The sequence below is a fragment of the Urtica dioica genome, chromosome 5, assembly GCF_054948205.1.
Source record: "Urtica dioica subsp. dioica isolate 48M chromosome 5, U.dioica_male_clone48M_v1_H2, whole genome shotgun sequence".
Classification (NCBI taxonomy): domain Eukaryota; kingdom Viridiplantae; phylum Streptophyta; class Magnoliopsida; order Rosales; family Urticaceae; genus Urtica; species Urtica dioica.
This window is the reverse complement of record NC_142760.1, coordinates 30,395,066-30,408,524: the sequence shown is the minus strand read 5'-3', so window position 1 is coordinate 30,408,524 and position 13,459 is coordinate 30,395,066. Positions and strand designations below refer to the sequence as shown.

The window sequence follows — 13,459 nt, the reverse complement described above, 5'->3', positions numbered from 1 at the left end:
AGAACATAGTAAGAGCAGAAAGTTGACTCCATTGTTGCTAGATGAATTATGTGTTTGATGCTATGTTCATAATATAGACTTTTGGATGTTAAAGAGTAGCAGATTCTGATGGTATTATGAAAAACCTACATACACTTACCATATGTTGGATAAAATGTTTGTGAAAGTCGCATACAACTTTGAAAGATAAAGCTATATAAAGAGTACTGCTAAGTTTCAAAGAGTAATTTTAGTTTCTACGCGTAGAACTACACAAAATTCAATAAATATGTGTTAATTAACCTTTTCTCTATGTAAATTGCGTTCATTATTACATAAATACATGTATGTCTTTTCAGTTTGCGATACCATGGAAACTCGCACAAGCCACGTCTTCTTTTATAATTGGACTGAGCTTATTAACGAAGCTCGGTAAAAGAACGTCCCTGCGCAGAAACTCATTAACGGCATTTTTGTTGAGCTGGCGTGCTGTGCTTCTGAGTAATTTGTATCTTTCTAATTGACATGTTTATGACAATCTTTTTGTAAGTGAGTGCCATCAATGGCTATAACTTGGAAAATCTGAAGCTGACAAAGAGAAATCCCCAGATCGACTAAGTTGAAACGTTAGGAAGTGTGTCATTGGTTTCACTTTTCAGTTATTTTAACAGATTGAGCGAACAAGCTGCAAGTTCATGAAGCTGAATTCTTGTAGTTACTTCTGATTAAAAAAAATAAATAAATAAATAAAAAATAAAACCCCGAGAACGTGATCTACATACACAAACACAAAACGGTGCCATTTTTTTTTATTAGTAAGTCATTCAGAGAAAATGCAGGCACTCAAACACGTTGGACGCTTGTGATTCCAAAACCCGTGGACCGGACGGACTCCCGTTGACGACTCGCATCGCTCCGGCGAAAACCGCCGCCCGAATTCCGCTCTCTGGCCCGAGCTTCTCTATGGCCTCCTTCACCGCTTTGAAGTCCGCGTACCCGCTCAAAACTATCCCTCCTAATATCTCCCCGAAACTCGCCGGTGCTCTCGGAATTTCGATGCGCAGACCCTCCAGGAGCGGAGCGCAGAGAAGGCATCCATTTGCAATGTCCTCGACAGTGACAACGTTTTTGCCGCGCAGGTGCTCAAGAAGCTCGACGATGAGCTCGGCGTTTACGTGCGGGCCTTTCTTGATCGCCCAAGAAATGATTTCCTTGACAAGCTCGGAATGGCGGGCAATAGAGTCGAGTTCCCCGGTGCAAGTCAGCACTTCGTTCAATGAGTGGGTTCTACACGTTTCACAGCTGCCGTTATCGATTCCCAAACCATCACGACTGTCTCCGATGCTTGTAGTCGCACCCAAGAGTAGCCCGGGATTCTCTTTTGTCTCGGGATGGATATCAACGATGGTATTATCATTGGCTTCGACCTATAAGAAAGCAAAAAATTACTATTAAATCGTGCCCTTATACAAGCGATCATTTACAAAGATATTTGATTTATCGCCTCTTCCCATGTAGCAGCAAAGGGTAAAGATATTGCTTTTCTCATGGTAGCCATTTGCCTAGACTGAGCTAAATGCCTAATTCAAAAGTGCATTTTAAGAAAATAACTTCCTGCAATCTTATGTTTTCCTTGTGTTGTTTAGATGGGGAAAAATAGAACGAATAAGAATATGGAAGGGAAAATATGTAACTAATGAGTAGTTTCCATTTTCCATGGAAAATCGGGTGAGGAATATAATTCATCTAAATTTCTATACCTGAGGCCCGCGTTTCACTTTCCCGTTTTCTTTTTGTCTCATTTTCCATGGATTCAAATACATTAATAAAATTTGATTTCCCCTCATATTTTCCCTTTAATTTTACTTTCCCTCTTATTTTCCATGTTCCAAATGGAGCCTAAAACCCGAAGATCAGAACTCCCCTGTTATAATTTATTTAGGCCTAAGAAGAAAAGACAGAGAAGTCACCTCTTCACTCCTAGTTACCCAATCCTTGGCACGCAAATCAAGCAAATCACGCACCATGATTATAATCCTCGGAGACAACTTAGTGCTCGTCGTAAATTTCTTCAGTCGGCTGAAATATGTGTCGTTCATGCGCCTCGACTCGAGGCTCTCGTCCAGTTTCTTGCCAATTGTGTTCAAGAAAACGCAAACCGCCTCGACGTTTTCCTCAGCAGGGCACTCTTCAGGATCGCCTCCCAAGAGTTCCTGTTTGACAAACCATTACATCAATAAATGATCAAACATCAACCGATCCCCAACACAAAGGTGAGACACGAAAAGAACCTGAACAATTAAATGGCATATACTCTGGGGTATCATGTACTGCATCATAAGCTCTCCTATAAACTTGACGTTTCCTAGTCTACGGATTTCTAACAATCGTATTTTGTCCCTGCGTTCGGGACCGCTCAGCTTCTCTAATTCCTTGCTGAGTTCGTCAGCGCCTTCGAATGTCATTTGGCACATATTCAAGAGGAGACGCTTGACTGTCACTTTACCACCTGGCTCGTCACACGGGAAAGGGAGCAGCTTCTGATCGAGATCGTAACAAAGTCGGGCATACATACGGCAATTTATTGGCTCCAAAACAGCCTTATCGTATATCAGTGTCACAATAACCTAGAATAATACAATTAAAAATATATAAATAAACTGGGAATTATAAAGATTTATGAATTAAGATGGGTTTGGATCAATCATCAATGTCACCTCACCCTCATCAACATCGCAGCTGACGTAATGCCGGAGTCAACCATTTGACGTAAACGGGCATCAAACTTCTCTGGAGTCAACTTATTGAGAAACCTGTATTACAAGAACAAGCAAATCAATTGAAAATTGAGATTATTCTCAAAAGGCTGATATTTTATACAAGGAAAATAAAATTAACACTTTTGTCTCAATATTTTGGCTTTCAAAAATTTGAACTTGGGGACTGAGACCCTTAGGTAACTTAAATGAAGTTCGAAGTTCAGACGATCTTTTAAAATAGCATAAGCTAAAAGTTGATCTATTTACCCATACAAAAAATTGCATAAAGCACAAAACCAAAAACATAAATGGGTTTTAAAGACTGTACATGGCTCTTCTTCCTCCACTCTTGCTGCTCGGTGAAGAGAGTTTGCCTCGCCAAAGCTGAGAAACTAAAAAGACATTAAGAAAATTTCTAGTTTTCCTTTTGATGGGGGAACTGAAAAGGCAAATGTGTGCGTAGGATCAATGTCACTAAAGAAGGCAGAGAGAGAGAGTTTAGAATATAATTTTTTTTTTTTAAGGCAGCTTTGGTGCAGTGGTATTGAACTCACAATCTCCACTGGTGTGGAATTACCACTAAACTATCTTAATCTTAAGTACCACGTATAATTTTTTGTAGAGGGTTGCTATTTTGCCCGAACAGTTTAGTAAGCCAATTATGATGAGTCATTCATATAGCTACATCTGTTAACTTTATATGTCATCAAGATTAATTTATTTTTTATTTTCCATAAAACAAAGTTTTCTCTCTTCATTTAATATTCTTTCTTCATTTAATATTCTTTTTTTTAGTTAATACCCAATAGTATACACACAGATTATATATATATATGACTAGAATTGACCATGATATACACCAAAATACCGATATCTCTCTAATACAAAAATACCAGCAAGAGTTCTTTGTTAAATTGGAAGATACGGTTTATAGATTTATAGTGTACCATGTTGCTAGACATTGAAAGATCTGTTCCAAAGAAAGAGTTAATTTTTAAGTTGATGAATATCATTGAAAATAATTAAACAAATGTGAGATTTAGTGGAAGAAATTGATGTCATGTTACTTTGAACATTATATGGTGTGATTGATATAACGAAAAGATCTATGGGCTGTTGTTAGTATTGTGGAACATATTCTATGGGTAAGTTATTCCCCAAAGGCACCATTTCCTGCACTTAAATAGATAAAATAATTATAAATATATATATATATATATATACATATATATATATATATATATATACATACTTACATAATTAATAACTATAAAATTAAGAATAAAATTATTTACTTGGATGTCTCCATTTAGCATAGTCTATTTTCCCTTCTTCGCATTTTCTCATTTTTTTCCTTTTCCTTTCCTTTTAGCAGATATCTTCTCAATTTTTGAGATTTTTCTATTTTTAGGTGGTTGATCTTGTCTTTGAAAATCTACGGGAGCATGAATTTGATTGCTCTCAGTAATCTCCTTGGCATGAGCACTCTTAGTGTGACTACTATTATTCATTACTTCATCATTTGCTTCATCTTGAGTAACTTTTGCTTGAAAATCTTTCATCCAATTCCATAGCAGTTGGAATTTCTCGTCTGAAATGCATGCCAGATTCTCAAATTTTTTATGCAATTTTTGAAATCGTTCGGCTTCGGTATTTTGGTTGAAATCATCATAAGAAACTTTGATCTTCGTGTGACCTCTTCTCAATTTTTTTTCTCCAGCGCGACAAGGCATACGTTGTTGGTACATTTTTTAACTCCCATTTTAATGAGAACTGAAATCGAATGCTGCACAAAATTTCTTTAGATTCATACAATCGACATGAACATTTCATTTCACAATTTTCAGCTACACTAGCAACTTCACAAAAAAGCTTCGATGTTACCTCCTTTTGAAGCTCTTTGAACTTTGCAATAGTGTAAGCCTCTTGAAATCGTTTTTCCAACTCAAAATGAGTCGCACATGGAACTAATGTGTTAAGAGACTTAAAATCAGCTTTATTTTCTTTCTGAATCTTGTCTCTTTGAGACAATCATATTGCTCAACAAATTGCTTCAATGTTGTCTTGGAGTTGACATACGCATCAATAAATGAATTCATACTTTCACTACATAGTTGACATTCTAGCCCAAAATGTGCCTTTAACAAAAGCCGGTACCCATCGGTATCTTTCTTCATACAAGCTAGACAATCACACATTTTCTTGAAGACTGAGTTCATTGAGAAATAACTCCGTAATTTTTTCAAACTCTTCCACTAATAAGGAAGTAAAGACCACATTTTTAAGTGTTTTTTTAATTTCCTTATAATCTTGAAAACCACTTAACTTTTCGGGTATCTTCTTCATTATGTGCCATAAGCACCATCGATGACGAGTGTGGGGAAACACAGTTTCAATTGCTTTTTTCATGGCTCTGTCTTGATCAATAATTATGGCATTAGGAGCGCAATCATGTTAGACTTTATTTTATAAAGCCCACGTATGTGTGTGGCCCAAGTGTAATACCAATTAGTGGGCTAAATATATAATCCAGTTAAATCATATTGGTTAACTAAAATAAAGGTAACTTCCCTATATACCCTGATGGTGGGTCTATATAAAGCTAACCCTAGGGATTGGTCCTCTCTCAACCTATTACGTAGTTTTCCTCTGCCATCAAAAGAAAGCTCTGAAGTCTAAAAAGGTCAAGAGAGAGAAACCGATTCCGGTGATCATCCGATGTCGTCACCGTCATTATCGTCATGGATCGAGGTAGGTTTTTTCTCAATCTCTAATGTTCTGTGAAAATCATTTAGTTTTAAGATCTTGGCATTAGGATCGTTTAAATTATGCTTACATGTGGTATCAGAGCATTGATTGATGAATTAGAGATTTTCCTATAACGATTTGTTTTCATCCTCCGCGCGTTATGCTTCCGCTTATATATTATTCAATATTGAAATTTAAGTTGCGATATTATGTTTTTTTTTTGTGTGATCTATTGGTTCAATTTATTTATTATCATTGTTTATGATTCATGGATCGACTTTTTGGCAATTTCGTTCGTTTCTGTGATTATTTCACTTTGCTTTACTTTGACCGACTTGAATGGACCTTATCTCTATTATTCATGAGAAAAGCTCTTTTGTATGGTCTGAATATGGATACGAGGGTATACATTAATTGAAAAGTTTTTTATTTTATTTTACAAATTCAATCGGCGATATTTATGTTGCCATGAATTAAAAATAAGACTTTAATCATTACCGATTACGTTTGAGATCATATGTGTTTTTAAAATATTTCTATCGTTACAATCGTATGTCTCATATTCGGATTATGGGTTTGACGTTGTACACATTCATGAGTGAATGTTTTATGTATCTCATTGATTATGCATAAGACCAAACATACTTGAAAGGATCAGTTTTAATTTTGCTTTTTCTTTTTGGGTTAAACTGATCATGTAATGTTAGTACTTACATTACATTGCATATTAAAGTTATGAATTTTATCATCTAAACTGTATCACGGAATATTTAATTTTATAAGGTAATATGTTAGTGTTATATCATAGCTATTTTATTTTGATATCTATACATTATGCTTAATTTGTTAGTCACAAAGTGACCAAATTATAAAGTTTAGATATCAAATAAATTCAATTACTCATGTTTATGTGATGCTTATAAATCGAATGACATTATGATATATTGAAGTTCATGGTTATAAAACTTTTCGGATCGCCCAAAGGTTGATCATTCGTTTTATAATTCATGAACATTATCGTGGTAAATTGATATGCTTGGTTACGTATGTTTAGTATATCCAAATCTTGCAAATATATCTAATTCAAGTATGTCAATAACCTATTATGTGAAAAATTTATTTTTAGCATCAATTATGTTTACCTTATCGTATATATTGTTGATCTGCCCAAAGGTGACTTCAATGTATACCTTATGTTTATTTCACATATTATGAATCTATATTATGGATTAGGTTTATTACGCAAAGCATTAATGTGTAAGCATACATTATTTATTTTTGTAGCTTTTTTTCATGTTTCTCTTCTGTCGCAAGCCACGTCTGTTATTAAGTTCAATGGTCTTAATTTCTCTGAAAGGTCTGAACAAGTTCAGTTTCACCTCGGTGTTCTGGATCTTGATTTGGCACTCTTAAGTGAGAAACCTGCTGCTCTAACTGATGCTAGCAGCGCTGACCAAAGATCATTCCATAAAGCTTGGGAAAGATCTAACAGACTGAGCCTAACGTTTATGCGAATGACTGTAGAAGACAACATCAAGTCCACATTTAAGAAAATTGAAAATGCTAAGGAATTTATGAAGTTTGTGGAAGAAAACTCTCAGCCCGACTCGGCTGATAAGTCACGGGCTGGGGCACTAATGGGTAAGTTAACCACCATGAAGTTTGATGGTTCTCGTACCATGCATGAGCATGTTGTCGAAATGAAGAATATTGCAGCAAGATTGAAGACCATGGGAATGGAAGTGAATGAAAATTTCCTCGTAACGTTCATCCTCAATTCCTTACCTCTTGAGTATGGCACATTTCACGTGCATTACAACACTCTGAAGGATAAATGGAATGTGTATGAGTTACAAAGTATGCTCATTCAAGAGGAAGCGAGGCTTAAGAAACCGGAAAATCATTATGTCAATCTCGTTGGTCATAAAGGAGCTAGAAAGAAATCATGGAAGACTGGAAAGGGCAAGCAAGGACTATCAAAGCTTAATGAGTTATCTGTCCAAATCCACAAGAAGGAACTAAGCAATGATGCGTGCAGGTTCTGTAAAAAGACTGGGCACTGGCATAAAGATTGCCTGAAACGTAAGGTATGGTTCGAAAGAAATGGTAAGCCTAGTGCTTTTGTATGTTTCGAATCAAATTTTGCCGAAGTTCCTTATAATACTTGGTGGCTTAATTCTGGTTGTACCACTCATGTTTCAAATACGATGCATGGATTTCTTACGACCCAAACCATAAGCTTAAATGAAAAATTCATCCTCATGGGAAACAGAGCCAAAGTCCAAGTTGAAGCCATTGGAACCTATCGTTTAGTCCTAGACACTGGGCATCATTTAGACCTTTTTCAAACCTTTTATGTTCCTTCTGTTTCTCGCAATTTGGTTTCCATATCTAAACTCGATAAAGCTGGGTACTCTTTTAAATTTGGGAATGGATGTTTCAGTTTATTCAAACAAAATATTTTATTGGGTTTTGATATTCTTTGTGATGGTTTGTACAAACTAAAGTTTGATACCCTTTTGCTGAAACTCTTTTAACCGTGCATCATAATGTTGGTACTAAACGTGGTTTATCTAATGAATCGTCTGCTTACTTATGGCATAAACGTTTGGGTCATATATCCAAAGAAAGAATCGAAAGGTTGGTAAAGAATGATATCCTACCTAATTTGGATTTTACCGATCTTGGAGTTTGTGTTGAGTGCATTAAGGGAAAGCACACAAGACAGACACGTAAGAAAGCAGCCACAAGAAGCTCACAGCTCCTTGAAATTATACATACCGATATTTGTGGGCCATTTGACGTTCCATCACTTGGTGGAGAAAGGTATTCCATCACTTTTATCGACGACTTTTCACGTTATGGATATGTCTATTTGTTGCACGAAAAATCTCAATCGGTAGATACCCTAGAGGTGTTTGTCAATGAAGGTGAAAGACAATTAGATAGAAATGTGAAAATTGTCAGGTCTGACAGAGGTGGTGAGTACTATGGAAGATATGATGAAAGTGGATAGTGCCCTGGTCCATTTGCTAAGTTCCTAGAAAGCCGTTGCATCTGTGCTCAATACACTATGCCAGGAACACCACAACAAAATGGTGTAGCAGAAAGACATAATCGTACTTTAATTGATATGGTTAGGAGTATGTTAAGCGATTCTTCTTTACCCAAATCTTTGTGGATGCATGCTTTAAAGACCGCTGTATATTTATTGAACATGGTTCCCAGTAAGGCAGTTCCTAAGACATCTTTTGAACTGTGGACGGGAAGAAAACCTAGTCTAAGGCACCTGCATGTTTTTGGTTGCCCAGCGGAAGTAAGAATTTATAATCCACATGAAAGGAAACTGGACTCAAGAACGATAAGTGGTTTCTTCATTGGTTATCCAGAAAAATCTAAATGGTATCGACTCTATTGTCCTAACCATAGTACGAGAATTGTTGAAACTGGTAATGCTATGTTCATTGAAAATGGTGAAGTCAGTGGGAGTTTGGAACCACGTAATGTGGAAATCCAAGAAGTTAGAGTGCAAGTACCTTTGCCTCTACCTTCTTCTCAAGTTGTTGTTCCTGTTCATGTTGATCATGATAATGATTTGCAAGAACAACAAATTAATAACCAAGCACCACTGAATGATGTCGTACCAAATGAAACTATCATAGATGAACCACAAGAAGTCGCATTAAGAAGATCTGTAAGAGAACGAAGATCCGCTATTTCTGATGATTATGTGGTTTATCTACAAGAGTCGGAATACGACTTAGGAATTGATAATGATCCAGTTTCATTTTCACAAGCCATAGAAAGTGAGAATTCTATTAAGTGGTTAGACGCCATGAAAGAAGAGCTAAAATCAATGAATCACAACGAAGTTTGGGACCTTGTTGAATTGCCTGAAGGTTGTAAAAGAGTAGGGTGCAAGTGGGTCTTCAAGACCAAGCTCGACTCAAATGGCAATATCAAAAGACACAAGGCTCGACTCGTTGCCAAAGGTTTTACTCTGAAAGATGGTGTTGATTACAAAGAGACCTTTTATCCTGTCTCTAAAAAGGACTCTCTGAGGATTGTTATGGCTATGGTAGCTCATTATGATTTAGAGCTCCATCAAATGGATGTGAAAACTGCATTTCTGAATGGGAATTTAGATGAAGAAGTGTTCATGGATCAACCTGAAGGTTTTGTGGTTGACGGAAAGGAACATATGGTATATAAATTGAAGAAGTCAATATATGGACATAAACAAGCTTCCCGACAATGGTATCTCAAGTTCAATGATACCGTCACATCTTTTGGATTTAAAGAAAACATCGCTGACCGATGTATATATCTGAAGATCAGTGGGAGTAAGTTTATAATTTTGGTTTTGTATGTTGACGACATCTTGCTTGCAACTAATGATCTTGGTTTATTACGTCAAACCAAGGAGTTTCTCTCTAAGAACTTTGAAATGAAAGATATGGGTGAGGCATCCTATGTGATCGTAATAGAGATATCTCGTGATAGATCACAAGGATGGTTGGGATTGTCTCAGAAAGCATACATTAATAAAGTTCTTGAGAGATTCAAAATGGACTAATGCTCTGCAGGTGTTGTTCCAATTCAGAAGGAAGATAAATTTAGTCTCAATCAATGTAAAAAAAATGAATTGGAACGCTAACAAATGGAACAATTTCCTTATGCGTCTATTTTTGGAAGCTTGATGTACGCACAGACTTGTACCAGGCCAAACATCAGTTTTGTTGTCGGAATGCTGGGCAGGTATCAAAGTAATCCAGGAATAGATCATTGGAAAGCTGCAAAGAAAGTACTGAGGTATCTGAAAGGAACGAAGGATCGTATGTTCACTTATAAAAGATCTGATCACCTCGAGGTGATAGGATATTCAGATTCAGATTATGCCGGATGTGTGGATTCCAGAAAGTCCACTTTTGGCTTTATGTTCCTTTTAGCCGAAGGAGAGATTTAATGGAAGAGTGCGAAGCAGACTGTCATTGCTGCATCTACTATGGAAGCTGAGTTTGTAGCATGCTTTGAGGCTACGATTTATGGTTTATGGCTGCAGAACTTTATTTCAGGACTTGGAATTGTCGACATTATCGCCAAGCCGCTGAAAATTTATTGTGATAATTCCGCAGTAGTCTTCTTTTTCCAAGAACGACAAGTATTTGAAAGGTGCTAAGCAGATAGAGTTGAAATACTTTGTCGTTAAAGAAGAAATTCAGAAGCAAAGGGTGTCGATCAAGCACATTAGCACAAAGCTTATGGTTGCAGATCAATTAATGAAAGGATTGCCCCCTAAGGTATTTACTGATCATGTCGAAAGAATGGGGATCCTTGGATGTCATCCCTGATGCAATTTATGTTTTATGTGATTGACACTTTGAGCTCGTTTATTTTGTTTCTGATATGAAGTAATGAATCTTGTTTTCTATCATGATTAGTATATACATAAATGCATTGTATGATCAAGATTCGGACCACTAATGAATACCTTATTATGTGTCTTATTGAGTGTGAATCTAGTATTGTGATACATGGTAGGGACTATGTCAATAAATTGACGTACAACCGCTATGATCCTTATTAGTTTTCATGTTTAATAGAGACTTTATGATGTAACCAATATTACGATGGATTTATCTTATTCTATGCGCACTTACGTTTATTATTAAGCCATATGGTATCTAATGACACATGGGCCAAGTGGGAGAATGTTAGACTTTATTTTATAAAGCCAACGTATGTGTGTGGCCCAAGTGTAATACCAATTAGTGGGCTTAATATATAATCCGGTTAAATCCTATTGGTTAATTAAAATAAAGGTAACTTCCTTATATACCCTGATGGTGGGTCTATATAAAGCTAACCCTAGGGATTGGTCATCTCTCAACCTATTACGTAGTTTTCCTCTGCCATCAAAAGAAAGCTCTGAAGTCTAAAGAGGTCAAGAGAGAGAAACCAATTCCGGTGATCATCCGCTGCCGTCACTGTCACTATCGTCATGGATCGGGGTAGGTTTTTTCTCAATCTCTAATGTTCTGTGAAAATCATTTAGTTCTAAGATCTTGTCTAATTAGGATCGTTTAAATTATGTTTACAAATCAGACAGACAAGCTAACCATCTTTTGAACAACCAAGTGAACGTTTCCGTATTTTCGCTTGATAGTAATCCACATCCGAATAAGATTGAGTGACCGTGGTGGTTAACTCCAAAGAAATGAGCAAATGGCATACCATACTTATTCGTCAAATATGTTCAAACGTTACCACATCCCCAAATTCCTCACAAAGTGCTCTACTCCTTGCATCAGGCCAAAACAAATTTTTTATGCATGCCTTGTCATCCAAATCCATCACATAAAAGAAATTAGAATTATTACCTTGCATTCTAGTAAAATATGCATGAATTGCCTCGGCATCTCCAACTCCTAATCGTAGTCATAAGGCTTTCTCAATGAAGTTCCTGCAATCTTTTTCTAAGAATGGAACATTATCGTGATCTCCCGCTTCGACTACAAACGAATGGAAGTTTTTTGCTACATTGATTCCTGCCCGATCGTTGAGTATTGAGTTTTCTTTGAACAGTGGTGCTTATATCGTTATTGCAGTAGAAAATTCGTGAATTCCAAGGACTCAATCCGTGATTGTGTTCTAGAATAACATAATTGACTTTGCATTTTCCCTCCTAAAAAATGGTTCCATTGACTCTAGCTCCTCAACTCAATCTCATTAGAGGATTAGGAACTAAATAATTTTGCGCATGACAAGGAAAAAAATTCAATCTATTATCTAACGAGTTTCGTGATGTTTTTCTTTTGATTCCAAAGCCCTCTTGCTTTCCATATTGTCTGTAGTACTTGAACAAATCATTGAAAGCATCAACCTTCATTCCATACTCAGGTGCATTTAGAACTTCACAGTAATCACTACTATTTTTTTCCTTCCCCACGCATATCATGTTCTTCATTTAGACTACTGATAAACTCTGATAAAAATAATACATTTTTGGAGTTCAAATGATGTTAAATCAATTTTATCATAAACTCCTGAAAAAGAAACGATATAAAAAAATATCAACAATTTAAAAATAATGAACGAGCCACACAAGAGGAAGAACAAGAAGAAGAAAAAAACAGCAGCAGAGTATAAAGATGAATAATAATTATTTCCATACATAACCAAAACAAATACTCAAGCAAGAGGAAGAAGAGATAAATAAATAAAGAAAAATAAAGAGCATGAGTACGTACATTCAGAAGATGGACAAATAACAAGAACAAATGAAGACACAGAAGAGAAGCTACTACTAAAGTAAGCCTTCAAGACTTTTGGTATTCTGTTTTAATAAATCCAAATGTTAAATATTTAATATATTTCATGTCAGCAAAAACTGAGAAGTCGTAAAAATAGCCCGAGTAGAAACTCGGGATAGTAAGCATTTTTTATTTTCTTAATATATGTTTGAATTTGGGCATCAGAATCAAAAGATAAAATTTCCGATTCCGTTGCAATCTTCAACGCCATTAAAAATTTCCTTCCAGTGGCTGCACACCAGAAAGACGAAAGGATGCGGATGGCCCTACTTCCAATCCTTCCGAATCCGATTGGACTTTAGTGATTTTTTTTTTAATTTGAGCTATTAGACTTGTGACCGTTTGAGATTCATCGGATGTGATGAATTTAAACTTTTACTTGACAACAGTAAGAAATGGTATTTACTTCCCAACTTATTTCTCGTACAAATATTACCTTCATTTCACATAATCTCTTCACAAGCTCAATACACTCTTCTCCCGCTCTTTTCAACTACTCTCAGTCTCATGCAATTTTATTTTTTACTATATAGTTACATACATAATCACTAGGACAAAAAGCGTCATCCGGTACGACGATTGTCGCACCAAATACCTCATATGTCGCACCTAATAGTTTATTATGTGCGACATTAGGTGCGATAATGTCGCACCTAAAAG

The 13,459-nt window shown here is 36.1% G+C and overlaps 1 protein-coding gene and 1 pseudogene across 2 annotated transcripts; both read right to left on the bottom strand.

Moving 5' to 3' along the window:
* Positions 1–708: 708 nt before the first annotated feature.
* On the bottom strand, positions 709–3,253 carry LOC149397836 (eukaryotic translation initiation factor-like). 2 transcript variants are annotated; one of them, XM_089614324.1, is made up of 5 exons: positions 3,067–3,253; positions 2,702–2,792; positions 2,271–2,606; positions 1,950–2,192; positions 709–1,406 (listed from the first exon to the last, which is right to left on the bottom strand). In XM_089614324.1, coding segments are annotated over exons 1-5 (1,275 nt in total). In that variant the 5' UTR covers positions 3,069–3,253; the 3' UTR covers positions 709–803. The 2 variants fall into 2 exon arrangements, with proteins under 2 accessions (XP_089470450.1, XP_089470451.1); XM_089614325.1 differs by lacking the exon at positions 3,067–3,253 and having other exon boundaries at positions 2,697–2,792.
* An 828-nt stretch (positions 3,254–4,081) lies between these two features.
* Positions 4,082–12,477, bottom strand: LOC149397835 (protein FAR1-RELATED SEQUENCE 6-like; annotated as a pseudogene).
* Positions 12,478–13,459: the final 982 nt, after the last annotated feature.